This window comes from Calonectris borealis, chromosome 1, assembly GCF_964195595.1.
Source record: "Calonectris borealis chromosome 1, bCalBor7.hap1.2, whole genome shotgun sequence".
Lineage (NCBI taxonomy): Eukaryota > Metazoa > Chordata > Aves > Procellariiformes > Procellariidae > Calonectris > Calonectris borealis.
The window spans coordinates 62132982-62154459 of NC_134312.1; the positions used below are offsets into that span (position 1 = coordinate 62132982).

Consider the following 21478-nt stretch of genomic DNA (forward strand, 5'->3'; position numbering starts at 1 on the left):
TGCTGTAAAGTATGTCAGCGTGTAGGGCAGCCTGGTGGCTGCTTGCCTGACGTGGGCTGATAGGGGTCTACGCACCACCCCTGGCTACGGTGCAGCCTCTGGTCCCCAAATGTTGTGGCTGCTGGAGCCCAGAAAGCCACTGAGCCTGCCTGCCTGTGGGCAAGGAGAGGCTACAGCATAAATGTGTGGGGTGCCACTCTTGCGGCGGGGAGGCGGTTGTGTGAAGCCCCCGCTTACTATGTGGGACTCGGCAGGATTAATAGTAGTTATGTATAAAGGGGGTGATGGCAGCTCATCAGTCCTTGCGATAGCTGTATGGGACTGGTAGGAAAAGGCAGGCAGGGGTGTCAGTCCTTTTAACAAGCAAAGTGGTTGTTTGTTACCTGCCCTTTAAGTAACACAACCATTTTGGGCAATGGTACTTGTACTTCAACATTGTGTTTTCTTCTGGAGCTGCTGAAGCACAGAATCTCATGCTTTTCCAGATGTATGCTTTATGCTGCTGCTGTCTCTGCACTGGAAATAACATCTCCTCTGTAACACCCTGGCTGTCCCCTGGGGACTCCAACCTGTGAGAGGTGTCAGTGATGTATGGTTGACCCAGTCCTATGTATGTCCAAAGCAGGCTCAGGTCGTGGTGCCCATGAGAGTGACAGGCAATGCCTCGAGATGGGCTCAATGTCCTCACTGCGTTGGGATGGGTTGCTTTTGAAGTAGCGTGTTGCAGCCAAGAAAAAGTCTAAAGGAAATTTATGGAAGAACAACCCCAAGTGTCAGTTTGACATTTTCTGTCCTATGAGGGAGGGAACATGCCTCATGAAAACTGAATCTTATGGCCGTGAAAGACATCAGCATCGCAAGAGAGGTGGGGAAGACATTGTTGGTTGTCAACGTGATTGACACATGCTTGCTATTAGGTGCTGACAGGTACTAATGGTTGTGAGTTTCAAAGAGCAACTAGGACTTGCGTGTGCCTTGACCTTGTGTCAGCCTGACTATTGACTGGGAGAGGTGGTTAGTACTTTCTAAAAAATCTGGACTCTTTAAGCCTGCCTCAACGTGAGGGGCCATCGATGCCTGCTGGTTTTGCCAATCTCAACTTTTTCTGTTGCAGCCTTCAGAAAATCAGCCCCTGCTTGGCTGCTCCTGGGAGACTGGCTGCTGGTGTCAGCTCAGTCATTTACTCATCTTCAGTGCTAAAATTAAAGCAGGTGCTTGTCAACATGTAGCGCACACAGAAAGAAACCCTAACTGTATTTAGGAGGCTAAACAACTATATGGTATGTGTTGCCAAACATTGGCTTTTAATAGTGCCTTTCCTAATTAAGTCTCCAGCATGTTCAGTATTCATATAAGCCCTCTCTGTAATGATTCATCTCTCTGGATATGTTTTCTAAAGGCATCATTAGAGAAGGAACATTACTGCACGGAAGCAAAAGATGTTCTTTATATAACTAATGACCTAATCGCTCGCATGTGCTGGTTGTTACAAACACACATCTGCCACTCGCACCCCACAGTAGTATCAGCCTGACGCCAAATCATCTCCTGTTTCCCACGTACGGTCTCTACCGTAGCTGTTTATCTGGTGATAGCAGTATTTGAAAATCCCCACAGCCCCTATGGGGGGCTGCATACAGACTCAGAGGGGTGCTGGGATTTTGGCCAAGAGGCTCAAGCTTTAACTCCGTCTTGTCCTGGGTAAAAATAGCAGTCAAAAAGCATCTTAAATTTTTAGGATGCGATTCTGATGGTGAGTCCTCTTCTTTTTAAGGGTATCTCTTGGGCAGAGATACGATTGTGGAGCCTGGATGAAAGGTTTAGGGCTGGGAGAGAGGAGCAGCTCCTCTTTAGGAGCTGACCCCTTTCTTCTGATGGGGTAAATATTGCTGTATTGATGTACATAGCCCCCTTCACTTCTGAGCAGAGAAGAAAAAAACTGAGGCTTCAAAGGAGGCGAGGAATAGTTTAGTACAAAACAGAAACTAACCTTGAAATATTGCACAAATCAGATCAAGGTTTCAAAATAAACCTCTCTTCTCTTTTCCAGCAAATGGTCATAAAGAAGCAGGTGCTTAAACATAGGAATTTTTTTGGCTATCATTTCCAGGGGCACAGTGAACTGCAGAAATACCTACGTAGTTTGAAATTTCTTTTCTAAGGACAATATTGCTTATAACTGAGTGGGCGTCCAGTAACACGGTTTGGATTTGACTGCCAAAGGAAAGCATTTAGCAGTTACAGATTAGCACCTATTGCATGGGATTGAACCCTTCAACCTGTCTGTCCCCTCACCCCTTCTGATGGAGTAATTTCCTCTGTGCGGCCAGGCTCGGGAAGGACCAGCTGGGTGACTGACTAGATTAGTTTTGTCTTAGCTTTGTCTGGAGGATCTGGTTTGCAACTCATACTGCATATGGCTTCATAGGTTTTGCTTTGAATGCACTGCGTACTGTGTGGGCTCGGTGCCTTTAAAGAGGAACAGCTTTACCACAAACCCTTCTGGACTATTTAAACTTAGTTGTTTGATGTTTTCATGATATGCTGCATGGACAGTATAGGCAGGACTGAAAAAGATGGGAACTGTCACTACTTCGGCTTAGCCAGGAGGGGGAAGAGAATTGTATCTCTCTAGAAAAGGGAGCTCAGCTTTCTGTCTCCATTTTACATGAACATTGTATAATAGAGTTTTGGTTTATGAAGCTACTAATTTCTACATTGAAGACATAGAGTAAAAATAAGAGTGAGATTAAAAAAGAAAATAATTGAGTTTAGCTGAGGGAAAGCTAGTTCTGCTCGGAAACCAGAGAGATTATGGTCTAATATGCAGTGTAATTCTGCACCAGTTGAAGCTTCGTAGCTTCTGGGCAAGGCTGAACATAATTACTGTGCTGAAGCAATGCCACATAAAGTGTCAGTTATCACTCAGTAAAGATCTATATGGGAACAGAAAACAGAGACAGTCTTGATTTCAGGCACATCTCTCTAAACCCAGTACTAGCCATCACTGGGCTATAGAAACATGTAATCCAAACTGTTTGGTTTAAGACAGCTTTGTTAAGTTTAGTGTTAAAACTGACTTTCCTCCTAACATCTGTGTAGCAAATTTCTGTACAGGAAAACAAACTCTGCCAGGGGTTTTGCAGTTTCCCATGTGCCTGTCTCGAGGCTTTGAGCAATCTGCCGAGGCTGGTGTTGCTTTCACAGCATGGGGGTCAGATTCCCTAGTATTAGTATACTAAAAAGAGCCAGGCCTCCAGCGCTGTCCCATGATAATTAATGCTGATTAATTTTTAGCATGCTGCCTGGCGTGTTTCTGGCCCACACCAAGTAGCATTTTCCCAAGCAGTGCCCAGGGATAGCGCGTGCCAGGGACCTCTGCCAAGAGGCAGTTACTCTGTTTTGGAGGAAGAGACTTTAGCTGTGAGCCAGATCATGCTGCTTGCCCTGAGGAACAGAAAAGAGGTCTTGGTCCTTTTTATTTACCAGTGTAGAAATGACCTCTGAGTGCTATGAAAATAAAACTTAGTAGCTATTAGCAATTGGACTGATGAAATCAAACACTATGCTAATTGGTTGACCCTAACCCCATTAAATCTTGCAATTTGTCCTTGATAAAGAAACCATTAATGATAACTTCAGGAGATGTTCATCCACTGGATTTATTTTAGCAGCCTGTTTACTAGGGGCAGCTTTAATAAGCAAAAAGACTTACGTAATCTGTCCTGGTGCAACCATTGAGCATTTAGCTTTTTTATGGCAGGTGTTGTTTGTTTCACAGATGTCCGTCATGCTGCATCCTTTCCCAGGTACAAAGTTTGTGTAATGCTCCTTGCATTCACAGTGGGACTAAATCAGAAGGATGGGAGAAGGGAGAGAAAAATTACACATGCACAAATTGTGGATTTCAGCATACTTTCTGGAACTAGGGTCTAAAGACAGTGAGCTTCCAAAGCCTTGGTTAATGACCTGGTGAGTTCAGATGCAAGTATAAAGCTTATCCATATTTATAAAACTCCCTTCTAGGTTTTATCCATTCCAGAAAACTACTGACTCTCAGACAAATTTCCTTCAGATAAAGCCCTTTAGATTCACTTCTGTGACCAGAGAACATTTAAAATCAGTGTGGGTAGGTCAGATTTTTTACCTCTGTTCCCACAGCCCTCTGCTTCCCAAAACGAGTGCCGATGCATATTATTAACAAGTGAGGCATAGCAGCATTTATATGAACGTGAACTGCAGGATGACCCTGGATGACTGACTCTCTTTTTGGCTCTTCAGGGTGTCCAAGCAAAACAGGCATGGTCTTTTGAAGTCTTGCTTTCTCAGTGGTAGGAGTTTTTACACACGGAAACCTGAGTCAGTTCCCAACAGCAGCCTTTATATGGTGCCTTTCATTGGTAATCCTCAAAGACCCACATTACTTCTTTCCTAAATACATTCACTGTAGACATTTGTCTCCAGTACGTGTGTAAGGAGCCTACTGGTCCTACAAGCCCCCTGTGGTCAGAGAGAGAAAATTTAACTGGGAGAAGCTTCATTTCAGTGCCTTCATTTTGGGGAGGCAAATCTGAGCCAAAATATTCTAGGAAAAACAAGACTATTGCCATTCTCATTTTCAGAGGGGAAAGCAGCACATAGATGCATAGAGAGGGAGGTAAAGGGACTCACTCCTGATCACTGGCAGGGCTTATGCCAAAGCTAGGAGTAGAGCTTGGCCTCCCTGAGGCCTGTTCCCATACCCTCATGGCTTGTTTTCAGAGAGAAAGCATTATTCCTTCCTAGGCTGTTGACATAGGAAATGTCTGGGGCACCCATTCAACACTAACCTTTCCTGGACCATCATACATGCAAATGGTAGACTGTGCAGGGCAATTCCCATACGTTGCTTGGCAGGGGTCTATGGGTAAGCAGACTTGACCGTCCCCTCTGTAACCTTCTCGACAGGTACATTTGTGCCGATTTGGTCCGAGGTAAATGCAGTCAGCATTAGGATCGCAGACCTTTTTGGAGCATGGGTTGATAGCTTGTGAAGAAAGAAGTGAAGCAAATGAATTATTGCCCACAGTTCTGAAATTGAAGACGAGGATTTGCCAGAGCACCTCCATGCCAAACAAAGCCCGGCTAGACTAAACTTCTCATAACAGCCAAGTTTGAAGTATTGTGGCGGCATGAAGACAGAAGGGAAGAATGTGTTTATACTAACGTAGCAACCAACTGTTTGCTTTTGAACAGAAATGATCTCTTAACTTGGCAAATTGAGTTATAAACAGATTAAAACATGTAATGTGCTCATTAAAATATTACAACTATTTGCCTGTTCTCTGGTGGATTTTAACTGGAGAAGGTCAGGTAGGTGATACGAGGTCTGTACAAGCTTTAAGCGCATATTAGATCAGTTGGAAAATATTTCTCAATGCAATAGGCCTTTGTTGTTTTCTTTCCGGTAATTAAACAATAAAATGTCATCTGTTCAGCTATATGGAAAACTGGCCAGCAAGTGCTTTAGCTGAGTCTTCCACGCTGCTGTCGTTTCAGGACTGGACTGGAAGCTCACTAGTTATTTCCATGAGCCCTTTTTTTCAAGGCAATGGCATTATTTGTCCTTTTTCATAGTCCAGCAGTGCTTGGAGAACACCTTCTCACACCTTTGTGTCCAGTTCAGGATATGGTCAAGCACATATTGTAGCTGGAAGGTGGCAGGCCCTGGACTCACCTAAAAGGTGGTGCTGCTCACTGTCTTCCCCTCTCCTCCTCCCTTTCTTCCCCCTCAGCTGGGACTGAGAGAGTTGGCAATGCTCAGCTTCACTCTTTCAAGCCTTCTCTTCTGTTGCGATGTGAAATCACGCACGTACATACATATTCACATGCTCAAATCGACCATAAGCAATGCCACCTCCAAGCAGAGTCTGGGGCAGCCACTGCTATCCTCACTTACGTACTTAGGTGTGCTGGAATTGCTTGTCCTCTACTTCCCGGCCAGCCAAATGTAAAAGCCACGGCTTAAGCCACAGATGACCCCAGTACCTAAAGGCACTGGGACAGAGGAGCAACATCCACATAGACGGCATCAATACAAACCCCAAGAGAGGTAGGGATCATCCTTCTCTGCTGGTTGCTGCCATTTCTTTGTCTCTCACTTGCCTATGCTGCCTACTAGAAGAACGTCACATTCCCTGAGGAGTGACTTTCTGATGTCTTGCTCTAGGATGGTGTTCAAGCCTATTCAGAGAGGATGACACCATAGTTAGGACCAAGAGGATTGAATGTAAATATTCCCAGACAGGATAAGAAGTATTATATTTGTGGCCTGATCCAAGCCAACATTTACTAAGTAGTGCTTCCAGCATCAGATACAACCATTTTCTTCATTGCAATTGGTCTAGAAGGAAGAGCTGCTGCTGTAAGACATAATGTAAATAGAGGAAAGAAAAGCTGGACTCTTGTAATATAGTTAATTTGAGCATTCAATGGCAAGTTGAGGAGTCTATGAAGACAACTTTAAGGTAGACTTTTACCTCTGGCTGAGGTACTATTAGCTTTGTTTCATGAAAAATAGGAAAGCTAAAATGAGCTTTACTTGTCTGTAGAGTTTACGCTTAGTGATGAAGCTGAGCCGCCACATGATGGATATTCAATAAATATAAGCCCTTGGTTCCTGTTGTTGATTTTTATGGAAGCAAACGATAAGGTTCAACTTTAGCAAGTAGAGGGACGTGATAGGAATGGGTTTGTAAGCACTGATGACCCAGTATCCACACTATGTACTTCAAGGGGGTTTACTAGCTTTAGTCTTGTTGCATGGACTGAAGCTCGTTAGCAATTGGACTGATGTGCTGCTCCTGAAGCACATTTTAGGGTTTAGTTTCTTCCTGAAGGAATCTAGTTTGTGCACATGAGACTGCTTTGGGATATGAACCCAAGAACGATTAGATGGTGAGGTTTGGTTCAAAAGTGCACTTAATATCTGAACTATAATACCAATGAGCTGTATACAAAGAACTCGGTGGACATGAAAATTACTCACGTTCACATTGTGTACCGTCCCCATGGTAGTTGGGCAGACACGTGCATTGCAGTTGTCTTCCATCCTCTCCTGAGGCAGCGCAACTGGAATTTGCAGGGCACCGCAAGGCCTCGCATTCAGCTATCGCTGAGGGACAGAATGCGACAGGTTAAGTTGCGTCTGCACACTGTGCCAGGAGGCATTGCGTTCTGCAGTATAACTAGTTCAAAGTACGCCTGATCTAGGGAGCATTGATTCCATTGCTGTCATCATTTTTCTGGTGATTGAAGTGGTGATGATGGTTATGGGAGCTCACACACAGGGTTTGAGGTTCTGTGTATGTTTGGTTGCTCTTGAGTGACTAACCTGAGACTAATTTTACGTTCGTCCTCACCAATTCTAACTGTATCAGAGCTGTTGAATATATCTTATATAGAAAACAATCTACTTACGCTGATCACAGCGGAGCCCTTTGTATCCAGACACGCAAGTGCATCTTCCATCCCCTGTAATTCCACTATTGCATACTCCATGAACGCAGTTGCAAACTATATGGAGAGATGGATTGGCTTTACTGAATAATAATAGTGTTCGGAAAGACATCGTTAGTGGTTATCCTTAGCAAATAGTGTCCTGGCCAACAGCTTTGGCCAAACCAAGCTTTGACCTGAGTTCCTGAATTTATAGGCTTCCATTAATGCTCACAGTTGTGTACATCAGTAAATAACATACTGATTTTTGTAGGCTGTTAATAGCCTGGGGCCTGAAAGTCTTCAGGACACATGCTATAAACACCAAACCGACTAGTTGCTAATACCATAAAACTTGTAAAATTTGACATACAGTCTTGAGTCAAAATTGAATATAATGTGTAACAGAGACCATTTTTTATAATTGTTAACAAATTGCTCATTTTGCTTCAATTCTGTCTGCGTCTCTCAAACACCTCCAGAAAAGATAAGTTTTATGACTTTTTTCCCCCTCTAAACAGAATTTATTTGGTTAAAAGCATAATTAATCACTGTGTAGGTCTCAGGCTTTTTTCTGGTCCTGTTCCTATATTCTGTCATTTCTGGTTATAAACCTTGTGACAGTATGCGCACAAGATGCCGTATTCAGAGTCCAGGCAACTATGAGACCCTTTTATAAGTGGTTTTTGAAAGCCTTAAATATACTTAAAAAGCTTTACAGTTATAACTGTTTCAATTATGGTAATGATGCTTTTTAAAAAGGCCCTTTACAGTTACACTTGGAAAAGCCTCTAATATGTACAGAGTTGTATTGGTGACTTCATGTTTAAGCTGCAGTGATGTAGCATATCCTCTTCCCTTTATAAACATAGCCTGTGTTCATGCAAATCTCCTACACTAATTAGTTAGTAACATTATACCTATGTTAGTAGTCCTAATATAAAAACCAGGAATGTCTAAGGTCTTGCTGAAAAGCAGTTAGTCACAAATGCACAGTATTTATGGGTGCTTATAAAAATTGGAGGAGCTCAAATATCTGAAAGTTGAAGTGTAAAATGTTGCTTAAATTAATACGCAGTTGAGTCCTCCGGTAGCTTCTTGGAAAATAATTACATTTATGATGTTGAATTCATTCAAGTACCCTATTTTCTTGAAAATGTTGGCTCAGTTACATTTCTGTGTATCAACACTGGCATCCAGTGGACAGCTGGTGGAAAAAGGGCCTTTGAGTCAGCAGTGGTGTAGGATTAGTGTAGGAAGGCCAACTCAGATCATTTAAAGTGAGGCATTCGTGACTCTTTTTAGAAGCAACTTTATGTAGACCTTGAGGGAACAAAAAGAACTTTACTTAGAGAAAAAACAACTATTACCACTTAAGAAAGAGACGTTTCTTAATATTTTTTTTCAGGCAGATTTCTGATGTGTCTGTTTAATGCTCAGCAGGGATCAGGAAGGTAAATAAAATACTAGAAATCATTAAGAAATAGGCAAAACTGGAAAATATTATACAAGTATATAACCTGTGATACATATACATTTTATATAGTGCACATAGCTCTGATCCCTCCCTCAATGTCCCACTTCTCCTAATTGGTATGGCCAACCAATGGAATGATCTACCAGCCAAAAACCAAAACTAACCCGAATTCATACTTTTTCACACTTTTGACTAAATTATGGAGCTCCTTGGCAGAGAATATTGTGGAGAGCAAAAGCAGAATTGGACTTAGAGGCAAGGTAGATAATTTATGAAGGATGGATCCAGCAGGAGCCTTTAAACACTACAATTTGAATGCAATATCTGGCTGCTTGTACTCTTTCCCTAGATAGCAACTGTTGGCCTCCAATATGGGACGCTAGGCTAAAAGGACTTTTGGCCTGATTCAAAATGGCCTTTTTGAGTTAGATATACTGATTTCAATACCACATGAGTATTTAATGCCTTAATACAGATGCTCCAGTTTGTAGATGTGTTTAAAAAACACACCAAAACACTGTAAGCCACTATAAATTACGCATTTGATATGTTCCCACTCAATATTTTAAGTACCGTAACAACCTCCTGTATTTAGATCAAATAAATGCAAATCTGTAATTTAGGGGGAGAAGTGGATAACACGATAACTGGCTAACAGGGAGGCATACCTGCAGGAACACACAGCTGATTCTAATCCCTAATTTATTTGGCTGTTGGCTATAACAAAGATATTCAAGATAAGATGAAGATATTTTTGTAGCGCTACACTGAGTGTGTTATCTGTACAGTCCTGAGCTGAATCCAGCCCCACTGTGAATGAGGAATTGAGTAGCTGCCTATTTTCTTTCCCTGTTGTGTTCCCTGAAGCAGACAGCAGCTCTTGATGGGAAACCCTTAGACCCCCTACCCATTTCACTGGGATTTTGTAGTGTCAAAAGGTCAGCTTTCACTCACCTTCTTTTCCCCACTTCAGTAAAGAAACCTCAAACTTACCTGATGTGCAGTGAGGACCAAATAAATTATCTTCAGCACATTTTTCACAGGCTGTCCCACCAAAGCCTTTCTGTGAATTAAGAATGGAAATCAAAACTTAAGTTTCTCATCTATCTCTATATAGAGATATATATACTTAGAGGCCTGAAAACAGCGTCTTTACCTGCCAAAAGAAAATAACATGGAAGGTTCAGTCAGCAAATCAGAGATGACTACTGCAATCTAGAAAACATTGTCTTTTGAATGATTTTTTTTCCTCTCTCTGTCTTTTTTTTTTTAATTTTAAATTTTTAGCTCTTACACTTCAAATCAAATCAGATGTTCTGAATATCAATTTAACAATAAAGAACAGTAATCAAGCCTAATGCACAAATCATTCTTACAATTGTTAGGTTGTATTTTCTGACTACTTCTCACTCTGTCTCTTTTTTACATGTCCTCAGAAGATGTGCTTTTGAAGTAATGGAAAGATTAACCAGTAGAGGGGGAGGTAGAAAAGATTTGAGTTGGTTTTTTTTAAAAATCTTTTTGGCTGAAGTTATTAAGCACTGCTTATTGCACTCTCAGCAAAGGAACATTATATTGAGAGTATTAGTCCCAAGTGTAAGTCCTTTCTAATTAGGGCAAAAAGTCCTAAGTAACAACACACTCTTAAAAACAGAGGAAATCAAACCATCTGTTTCAGGAAGACAAGATGGAATCTTTAATAATATCACCCAAACATGCTCAAGTCTGTAGAAATAATAGTGTGAAGATTAGTGCAAGCCAAGCAAAAAATGAACTCCAAGCAGATCATCTCTGCTATTTCTGAAATACTTCCCTTTAATGTATTTATACCACATAATACGCATTATTTCTTAACAGAGCTTATATGCTATTGTTATATTTTTTCATTTAAAAGAAGGGACATACCTGACAAATGCAAGTTCCATCCCCATTTATACCCTGGGAGCAGCGTCCTCTCCTGTTGCATGGTGACGCAGCTCCTCCCGGACAGGCTAGAAATGACAACGTTAAAGCCATCAGTCAGCTCGTTCTGACCCTTGTGGTCCCCTTGCACCTTAGGGGTGACAGCCTCGGAGCCTGCAGGGTTTTGGGCCTCAAAGTGACTGCTGCTATTCTGCAGCTGCCCGAACCTCTTCACTAGAATCTCAGTTCCAGTAGAGACTGTCACCCTCTCTAGTATGGGAACTTAAGCCAGTGACTGTAATCAATAGATTGTACAAAAAATAGTTTTCTTATTCTAAAGTACCATATTGATTTTGTCCCTGCTGATTCACCTCTATCTGCGGATGCTCTAAACTGTTAACTTTTCTGACACAAGCGGAGTCTGCCTGACCATTTCTTCTGTTTGTTAATACAACTTTGATTGATTGAAAATTTGCTGTCAGAATTATATTTGATGCTTAATTAGAGTTTAAATAAGCCTTTTTCTTTTCCCCAGAAATTGCATTTGCTTTATGTGGAAAGTTTTTAATTTCCCCCCCTACCTCCCATAAAACTGTGATATTTGATTCAAATGATTTTGGAAATTGAAATTTGGGTATCTCATAACCCATTTCTGTCCAATGGGCTGTGGTCACTGGTAAAACTTGTGTGCCAATGATGTGCTATGCTCTTCAGATCCTCTGGCGCTAAAACCATGATTACAGGCAGTGGTACACCAGGTGAGACAGACTCTGACCAAAAACCCCAGCCAGCAGGAGAGGCTAAGAAACAATAATAGCATTTCCAAATCAAAATAGTTTAATTTTTGGTGAAATTTTTCAATATTCAAATTTTTACTGAAAGGTTGCCTATAGGAAATGCATATTTTAGTCAGATTGTTCTGTCACCTCCCCCCCCCACCCCCCCGTAGGGATATCCTTATTTTTTATAGTTGTGCAGCCTCTCCATGGAAATGATTTATTAACTCCTTTCCATAAGCCCTTTCTTCCTGTAATTGGAATTCCTATTAGGAACCATAATCCTGATGCAGGTGGTATTTAAATGTAGCAAACTCAAACTGTCCTCATAGGTTCTTTGCTGTACCTTACTGGTAGATTTATTGCTTATAAAGAGTCTCAGTTTGTTCTGTGTGGGTTGAGATGGGAAGCACTGGATTTATGCTCCCTCTGAGTAACTTAATCCTGTTTTAGAGTGTTTAAGTGATGCGGAAGTTTTCTTCAAAATGAATTTAATTTGGGCAGAGTGATGAGCAAATAAGTGGATATGTATATGCATACACCTAATTTTAGTGAAGGTTTTGGCTTTATATCAATTTGTCAATATTTCTCAATTTATTCCTTAATGATGGGTCTGTGAGGTCTGTTGGATCTGAGTAAGCTTCTTGTGAAAAAACCAAGAAATTTAAAGATGAAAATTTTAGTGCAGTTTATTTCCTACATGCTGAAATAAAAAGATTTATTAAGAGTTGAGATGAAATAACCAGGAATGAGGTAAAGTAATAAATACATATACTTTAATCTTTAAAGTGGCTTTTAATGAGTCTTGTTTTCTGGCTACTATGTGATAGCTAAATCTCATCTTTAGGACTGACACAGGCGCAAACTGTTTAATATTTGCTCTGAATGGAAACAATTTTAACTGCACTGCTGCTTTTATTGAATGTGCAAAGAGAAAAATTACGGTAAAACTCACTGATGGTATAAATGCTAGGAAAGCATACTTTAAAATTGCTGACAAAACAGGTTTGTTGCAGCAGATACTCATTACACTTCCCCTTGTCTTCACTATCTCTTGTCTCCTGTTTTGATACCACCACCAAGGGACAGCTTTAGCAGAAGTTTAGCAAATTACCATATTGTTGTACGAGTTTGGTCAGGCAGATGAAGTGCTCGCCCCGGCTGGCGGGGCCGCAGGAGGCAATGCCGGGACACCGGAGTGATGCTGGCACCATCGCCTGCTGCCACCCCGGTACCGGGGAGGGGCGAGACCTTCGCTTCTGTTGTACTTCTTATAACTTTTGAAAAGTTGTAAGAAAGAGGTGTTTCTGCTTAGCTTTTACAGCTCTCAGAGTCCGAAGGCCTAATCTTTATCCCTAGGCCAAAAGAGCTTAAATCTATCAGGTTTTTTTGCCTCATAGAGTTTAACTCGTCCTCATAGAGTTTAATTCAGCACTTCCCAAGTGTTTTCAAATGCAGCCTCTTCTTGGATTACCCCTGCAGGCTGAAGCAGGGGATAGAACTTGTAAAGAAGATGTATTTTGGGCATATAATTTGATAGAATTAGGTTTATTATCTTTCCTCTTGGCCTTTTTATTTCCTTTTCACTTTTTTTCTTTATTCTTGCAGTGCTTTCTACTCAGTTGCTCATACTGCGCACCTTTCAGTTGGTACCCAGGCTTCTCTTTGGAGCCATGCAAATGTTTGCCCAGAGTGGGAACCTGAGCTGGAGTAGGGAGTAGCTCCCGCTGAAGTCCATCAGTTACACACGCGGAGCATCTGAGCTCCACTAGCTTTGGCATCTGTGCTTGGATGATACTGGCAGTGTTAAAAGGCTGTGCTCTTTTCCCTTGGATCTTTTCCCTCCGTACTTTTCCCTTTTTCCTTGGTGCTTTTTTACAGAGGAATGGGCATGCAGCTTGTGGGCGCTTCCTGGGGAGGGAAGGGGGCAAAATATCTTTCATTCACACTGTGTGTTTCAGCATGTGTTATCATTTAAGGAAGTCAGAGTGCTGTTTAAGACCTAATTTTGTCATTGCCATCAGATGCTAAATGTGAAGTAAATCCCTAGTCAGGGATATTTCTCTGGCCTCAGGAAAGACCGGCTTTCCTCCAAACATTTCAAGGCGCGCCGTATGCTCTTAGAGAGATTGCGATAATGCAAAGAGCTATTTTCTTCCTCCAAATGACAGCAGAAACAATGCCGAGACCTTGATTCTTTGCTTTTTGCGGCCAGGAAGTTTGTCCGAAGGAAGAGAGGGCTTCCTCGCCCCTGCAGCCTCCTGCCCGCAGCAGTGCAGGCAGGGCTCCGGCTCGGGGGCAGCGAGCTCTGCCCCTCTCTAGAAACACCCATGTCCCTTGCGAGGCCCCCCAGAGCACCCTGAGGTATGGGATGACAATCACATGTAGCATCGCCTTCCTCCTACTGGGCACTTAGGCTGTATTTGGTGGAAAAAGGGTAAATCACCACACAAGTAGTTATCTTCAGAAGACGGGACCACACGCTACATACTCAGCTATTCGCCTGTCTTTTCTATAGAAGTAGCAGTAAGTTGGGGTTTGACTGTTATACTTTAGTAGATAAATGACTGGTATTTAAATCATAGCTTGGGTCATGCTAAAATAATTTTTTAATCTATTTTATGGACAAAAGGACTTCACAGATGTTGAACCAGACCTTTACCCCGTTATCTAAACCGTTAACTAAAGGAGGAAATGCTCTGTCTGGGCAGGGAAACTTCTCTGGAGTCTTGATGCCCACCTCAGTAGCCTGAGGCTTGATGCACTTGTGGAGATGCTGAAAGGCTTTTCCTGAGGAAGGGGCAGCGGGAGGAGAGGCACTCCTAATTACCCCTGCTTCAGTAATGGCCTTTAGCATTCGCTGGAGGTTCAAAAGTCTTGAAGGGAAAACTGTTTCAAGTTGAGCTGAAAGAAAAGACCCTCCTCAAAAACTAAAGAATTAAAGAGATATGGAAATATTTCAGACTCAGATGAGGCTATTTTTGACCTAAAATGAAACATTTAAACTTGCGGTTTGAAAATTTTAATTTTTTAAATCTGTGGTAGGGATCCTCCCAAATGAAAAGTCATTTTGCAGGCATTGACTGAAATGGTTTGGTTTGAAAATCTCAAAACCAAGGGGGTTCCCTAAGTTTTAAAAATTTTTCTATGAATTTTTCTTTTTAAATGAAGCTCTGAATATGTGTTTTTCTCCAAATGGTCTAAGTTTTGGCTGAAAACTTCTGTTTATTTCTACTCCTATAATAAGTTCTGAGGAGCAATCTTCTCATGGCAATAGCTTCTGAAAAGAAGAAGAACCACTGCTTTACTTCTACTCAAATTCTATCAGAAAAACAGAAGAAAGAGCTTACCCATGCAGTCTGGGCCCCAGTGTCCCTGGCAGCACTCAGGCTGTTCAAATTCCTTCATACAATGATGCCGACATCCCAGAAAAGAAAGTGTGTGTGTTTTAATTTCTAGATAATACCTGAGAAAAAGAAGTTGGAGCTGCTTTAAAGTACTTAAAAGCCTCCTGTGGGGAAAAATGAAATTATTAACTTCCTCTTCTCCTTTCAGTGTCAGACAAGAGCACTTTAAGCTTAGTTGTATTGATCTGCCTTTTTTTCTTCATTAAAATATACATCAAGGTCTAAAAAGATCCTTGGAGCTGTTTCTTTTGCATAGTATATTTATCTTTTTTTTTTTTTTCATTTCTGCAACCTAAACACAGCAGTTTTCTCTAAGTTTTGATTTGAAATAGTATTTTAAAAATTATTTAATATCAAGGTTCTTTAAATGTTAAGTTAGCTCAAAATAGTTACATTTTCCCTAAAATACTGCTCTTCTTTTTTTCTAATCTGAAAAGCAAGATTTCAAATTCGTTTTGAGATATTTCTTCCTGCCCTTCACCCCCCACATCTCCCCAGTCTGGCAGTTTGAAAAATCTGTTATTTATATGATGATATATGATATGAATGATATATAAATATAAATATACATATTTATATATCATTCATATCAAGTATGCAGAATATACAAGGAAGTGATTTTATGATATCACTCAAAGAAAATCTAATCATCAATAGCTCAAATTCCTCATATAATTTGCTGATTAACTTTAGGCTTAAAGTACTTCGAGTGAAGCTTGTGTTCTGGAGTTGGTGAAACATAGAAATTGCATAGAATAGAGCATTTGTAATATGAATTAACATTTCCTAATTCATGGAGAACAACATTCACAGTGAAAAGCTCTGACAGAAGAGATACCTGCAATCTGGTATCCCCGTCCCATTGGTAATTTTGGTGTAACCAGCAGGGCACTGGGTTTCGAGGTTTAAAGAGCAAGGTACACATTGAGTTTTCATTCGAATGAGCAGCTTTTGATCACATTGCTTCTTCATCTGTAATAGGAGAAAATTAATTAAAAAGAAGGAAAAAGTTTTCTGAGTTGGTTCAACTCTGCCCCCAGTGGCATTGCTGAAAAATGACAAATTTAACTCAGCTGTGTTCTCACTCGCAGACACAAGCTCTGTCCTGTTCAGCAGGAGCTCCCTGCTCTGGAGCTGAACTAGGTAATAGACCACATATTAGGGCTTTGCAGTAGTCTTGTCTGCACAAAATATGTCCAACCACTGTAGGATAAACCCTTCTAAGTGTCATATTTCTCCCAAGAACGCTTTATCAACAAATGCTGAGTTCAGCAGACTTAAAAGCCAGGTTTCCAAGACAGCATCAGCTTATGGAGCGTTAGTTCTGAAGTTGCCTTGCAAACCCAAAGCAGGATGGAGAAAGACAAGTGCCGGCAAGTGCCTTCTCCATTCAATGGAAAAGCTAAACATAAGGTGTGGAGGAAGTTGCTCGTGGCTCTGTGCACAGAGAGCACAGCACAAACCTTTGTTCTTCTCAAAAGCGGGTTTCATATTATCAGCACCACCATGTTGAACTAAAGGACTATGGCTGGTATTTTCAAATTGGCTTAAAAGAATGGTGTCTAGCTTTGCATTCAAATCTGGTAGAAGTTATGGGTCTGACTCCACCAGACACCACACTGAGAAGAGCAGTCTCCTCTTTTTTTACCTAGAGAAAGCCATAGAAGGAACCAGCCCAACTTGGGAAACGTGGCCGTAGTCCTCCACCTCAAGTGCCAAGGGCTTGTGCCCCTTGCTGTGAAGGTCCCAGTTTCAAGAATGCAAATCTGACAAATGACTAAAGAAGGTGGCAAAAAGGAGAAAAGACTTAGGGTATTGTCACAGCGGTGGCATTGTAGAAATTGTAGATTTGAAAATGTCTATATACCAAAAATAGTGGCTGTTTCCTACTACTAAAACAGTCGACCTATTTTAAAGCAAAAAGTCTTTGCTGAACTCCATCTAATGTCGTCTTCATCTTCTTTCTTCCTGGTATTTGTAGAAGTAAGTTCATAATTCACAAATGGTGAGAAATGATCTAATACAAAATATGATCTTTAAAAACCAACAAAAAGTAATAAATGAAATCATCATTCTTGGAGAGGAAGTACAGTGAAGTGCTCCATTTTCTATTTCCATTTATCCACTGTTCGCTAAGTATGGACCCATTTAGGTGGTCTTAACTCACTCAAGAAATATTGACCTTGAGAGACTTCCTATCTGACACAATAGAATTGAAATGAACTCTCTGAATGGGATTTCAGTTAAGCAGTCGAGTAGTCAATTAAAGCAATGTCTGAATCACTGCCAGGCCAACGTGAGGAAATGCTTAATGTTTATCTTGAAAAACTGTACCTGCCCACTGTGTGTGTGCGTGCATGCACGTGTGTATGTATGCAGGCGCCAGTTCTAGCAGCATCATCCATTTGAAAATATTTATATATGTTAATAGTTGTCTGTGGACATTTTAAGTAGTTTCCCAGATTATAAAGCCAGAAGGACAATTATATCAAGAAGCATAATGCAGGATAATGGAGCTTCTTGCATGAAATTTAGTATGAACAAGAAGATCTTTTAGAAAGCATTCATTTGATTTGGAAATGGTCAGTTGTGGAGAAACAAACCATGGTATGTTGCTTCTGTCCTAATTTGTCTGTGATGGTTTTGCTTCAGTCTCCAGCCATTGCTCTTCCGTAGCTTGCACGACAGGTAGGAATCCGTTCTGTTACAGAGTTTACTACTCCCTTCCTATGAATACTTACAGATTGAGATCAAAGCACATTTTTGTTGTGCACCTAAATAAATAGCATTTCTTGAATTCCCTGCTATGACTCCTGTTTCCCAGTTCTTGAGTCATCCCCCAGCTCTGCTCTGGAGCCTGCCCAATTTGCCAATAGCCCTCCTGGACGGGCAGCATCAGACCCAGCCTGTCTGGGCAATTCCTGTGCACATGAATGGGACCTGCACAACTCCCCTGCAAGGTCTTCTCTGTCCCCTGCCTTGTCAAATCGACCGTTAACCCTTTGAGCAGCAGCATCACAGCAGTAGCTTCAGGTCATTTGCTATGCAGGCTGTATTCCAAGCCGCCACTTCCAAGGATAGACCCCGTCGCAGTGCTGTTATGTGTTGCTCGATGGATATCCTCCAGTATTTCTGCCCAGGGATTCCCAAACAACATATGTGCACATGCAACCCTGTGCTGTCCAGGCAGTACTGAACCTTCTGGGCACATGTGGGATGCTGCAGCCTCTTTGTAGAAGCTCATGGTTGGCCTGGGCCGGTAGACTGGCACCTTGGGCAGGATTTCTACATGTGCCACAGCCTGGTGGTCCTGGATGAAGCCCTCACCCCAGTGGTTTCTCCCCTTGTTAGTTATCCTTCCTCCAATGTTTGTGATATCAGCACATTTCATAGTGAAGATTGTGAGGATGTATCACAGACATTGATAAGGAGATGAAGTTGCATGAGCTCTGAGGGACTCCACTTGATAGTCATCACCCAGTTATAAGTACATTTCAACACCTATTTAGTTGTCAAATTTTAGTCTTTATAAATGTACTGTTGAAATCTGATTTGGGTAACATTCAAGTATTTGGGTAGTGAAACCTCTTACTGTTGTGTAGATACATTTCAGGCATCTTTGAAATAAAAATGAGACCTTTTTCCAGATGTGGGTATAATGAGGATACAGCTCGATCAGACACTTGGGAAAGCAGCAGTGAGCAGTGCCACGCTAGGAGGACTGAGCAGCCTCCCTGCCCTCTCGGCAGAACCTGGTGCTGGTGGGGCACGGGACTGGCCCGTCTCTTTGGGCTTCAGGTCTGAGGTGGCTCCCACAAACTCAAACCAGAGCATCTCTGCACCTTGCTTCCCATCCAAAACCACCTCGTGAGGCACCAACAAGAGGGAACTTGAACGCTTCAAGCCTTTCAAAACCCTGGTGCTCAGCACCAGTGCAGCCACCTTAACGGACCATCCTTAACGAGAGACTCTGCATGCACCAGAGCAAGACCCAACACAGCACAAATGCGCGGTCCGGGCACCTTAACTCCTATTAGCATTTCCACTGAGTCAAATCAGTACTGTTAATGTTGAAGAATCATAAACTCAGCCTGTTGGCTGATATTTGAGTCTTTAACCAAGTATGCTACTTAAGCCCTGCTCCTCGCAGGTTCTCGGGGTAAGCCATTAAGAGTCTGGATAAACCGCTGGGCTTGTAGGATGTTAAGGTTCAGAAGTGAAAAAGCTGTTGGTAGAAGTAGCTGAAATGATCTCACTGCAGAAGTGAGGAACCTCACAAAATTTCATTTTTGGAACAAGAAAATTCAATGAGATTTTGTAAAGCTAAAATCTAAATAAAAATAGGTTATACCCTTTCCCTATACTACCAGCTATAAAAAACTCTTTACTTTAGAATGGTGGGGTTGTTTCCACTTACTTCCATTTCCTCATTTTCCCTTTTTGCTGTTAGGGAAAATGGAAGAAATATGATTTGTTAGTGGCTCTTCTTTAGAGACAGAATAAGTTTAACACATTTCCCAGTCCTTGTTTGTACTTTTCAAAGTATTTTTCCATTTAAAAAACCCAACCAAACAAACAACAAAAAGCCCAACCTGAGCGGCTTCCCTTTCCCCCTCACCCCCAATTTCTCCCTGTCCTTTTGTTTCCTCTTCTACAACTGTTTTTTTCTCCAGAACGCAGTAATTCAAAGCCTCCTGTTGAGATGTAGTTTAAATGAGTGAATGTCTCACTGTTGAACTCCTGGTTCACGTTTGTAACCCAACACTTTCTGCCTCTCTATGAGGGTCGTGAAAACAGATTTTGTGAAATTCCACAGATCCATAGGATATGTAATGACAAATGCACCACTTCCCCAAAAGTCTACAAATCTTTTACTTAAATTTATAACTTTGTACAATTACTTCCAATACCTAAATTCCTTAGAATTTTTTCCCCACCTATCTGAAATATCTTTTCCTCCTTGTGGTTAGTAAAGTGGATAATTTTCACTATGGAAAAATTTCTGCTTTCATCTTCTGACTTATCAGAAATTCTAACGGTTTTCTGTTATTGTTTTTGATGAATGTGTCAGCTACAGTTTTTTGCCACGTTTGCCATTTTTTTAGAGACTTTTTCAGTGTACTCGTGACATATCCTTTGAGCCAAATTCTCATATGGAATAAACAGATACATTTCTGTTATTTCAGAAGACGGAATTACAGAGCTTTTAGTTTATAATTCAGTGTCATATGCATCAATGACTGTTAAAGTGGATTTTTCTTCTATAAGATACAGTATCTGATAAGTATTCTCTCTATAACAGTGAAACAAACCCCACCCATATAGTGTAATACAGATATATAGTAATTCATCACTTAAATAAAAAGCTGCTTCTTACCTCATCTAGGACTTGTGATGTCAAACACAGTTTCACTGCAGCCAAAAAAGCCAAAAAGAATAAAACAATTGGATTTTTTTCCATTGTGAAGAATTTGGTTTTTTTCCTTCAGAGCCCTCCAGATATGAGAACTAAAATTCCGATGTAAAGTGATCGTTTGTTAGAGGTGCTATTTCTTCTGCATTCTTAGGCAAATAGTTTAACAGGACTCTTGTCTTCCTGAAGGAAAATGAGTGAAGGATACAGCATGCGAAACTTGCCTGCAGGCAGGAAAAATTCCAAAACGCAGGGTATTTGCTGAAAGTTTTCACTGCAAAGCTGAATAAACCCTTCCTCACTGAATGACAGGATATCCTGACAGGGCTCTGTTCATGTATCCCTCTCTCTGAAGCTGTTGACAGTACAAAACCAAGGACACTGAACTGTTATGACAGAAGATGTTTTCTTCTTTTGGGTGGGCATGGACAGGGCACTGGAGTAACTGCTGTGCCTGTTATCGTTACAACTAACGTTCAACTGATCTAAGGCAGAGCAAAGGACCTCTGGACGTTGGCTTATCAGCACTAATAATGTAAGGGTGGGTCCCCTGAATGTGGTCCTGGGAGAAATACTACCAGCTTTATCTCCGGAGGCCCAAAGAACATCTTCCAGCTTTGGTTAGCTGGATAAAAAAGGGATTTTTTTTTTCTTGTTGCTTTTTTTGTTAAATAATTTTCACTGATTTCCTGGAACTCAGCTATGTTACTTGCATATGGTTAGGAGGGATGAGAAGACAGACATTTTGAGTTGCCCAAATCAAAATTGTTTCTCTTTCTTCTTGGAGTTCTTCAGCTCTTTTCTAGCACTGCTCTTTGCCGCTGCTCTGGTCAGTCTTGAAAGGGCAGCCTCTCCCATTTCTTAAATAGCTAATAATTTGGCTGCCTCCAGTTTGCAGCTTTGCTTTGTGCCCCTGACACTATAATTTTTCAACCATTTGAAGGTAATCCGTAAGCATGCCTTAATACAAAGTTGCATTTTAAAACTATGTTATGTTTTTGACTGAAGAATCCACAGAAGTACAGTG

General features: G+C 41.3%; 1 protein-coding gene across 1 annotated transcript in view; it reads right to left on the reverse strand.

Moving 5' to 3' along the window:
- The window catches only part of STAB2 (stabilin 2), an 86413-nt gene extending 65878 nt beyond the window's left edge, over positions 1–20535 (reverse strand). Inside the window, exons 1-9 of the mRNA XM_075157393.1 lie at positions 20416–20535; positions 15877–16010; positions 14982–15097; positions 10859–10944; positions 9947–10016; positions 7459–7554; positions 7028–7153; positions 4830–5026; positions 3716–3849 (exon numbers count right to left, since the gene is read on the reverse strand). Of these exons, the coding sequence (XP_075013494.1) occupies positions 3716–3849; positions 4830–5026; positions 7028–7153; positions 7459–7554; positions 9947–10016; positions 10859–10944; positions 14982–15097; positions 15877–16010; positions 20416–20499 (1043 nt within the window). The 5' untranslated portion in view covers positions 20500–20535. The remainder of the gene's footprint in view (positions 1–3715; positions 3850–4829; positions 5027–7027; positions 7154–7458; positions 7555–9946; positions 10017–10858; positions 10945–14981; positions 15098–15876; positions 16011–20415) is intronic.
- Positions 20536–21478: the final 943 nt, after the last annotated feature.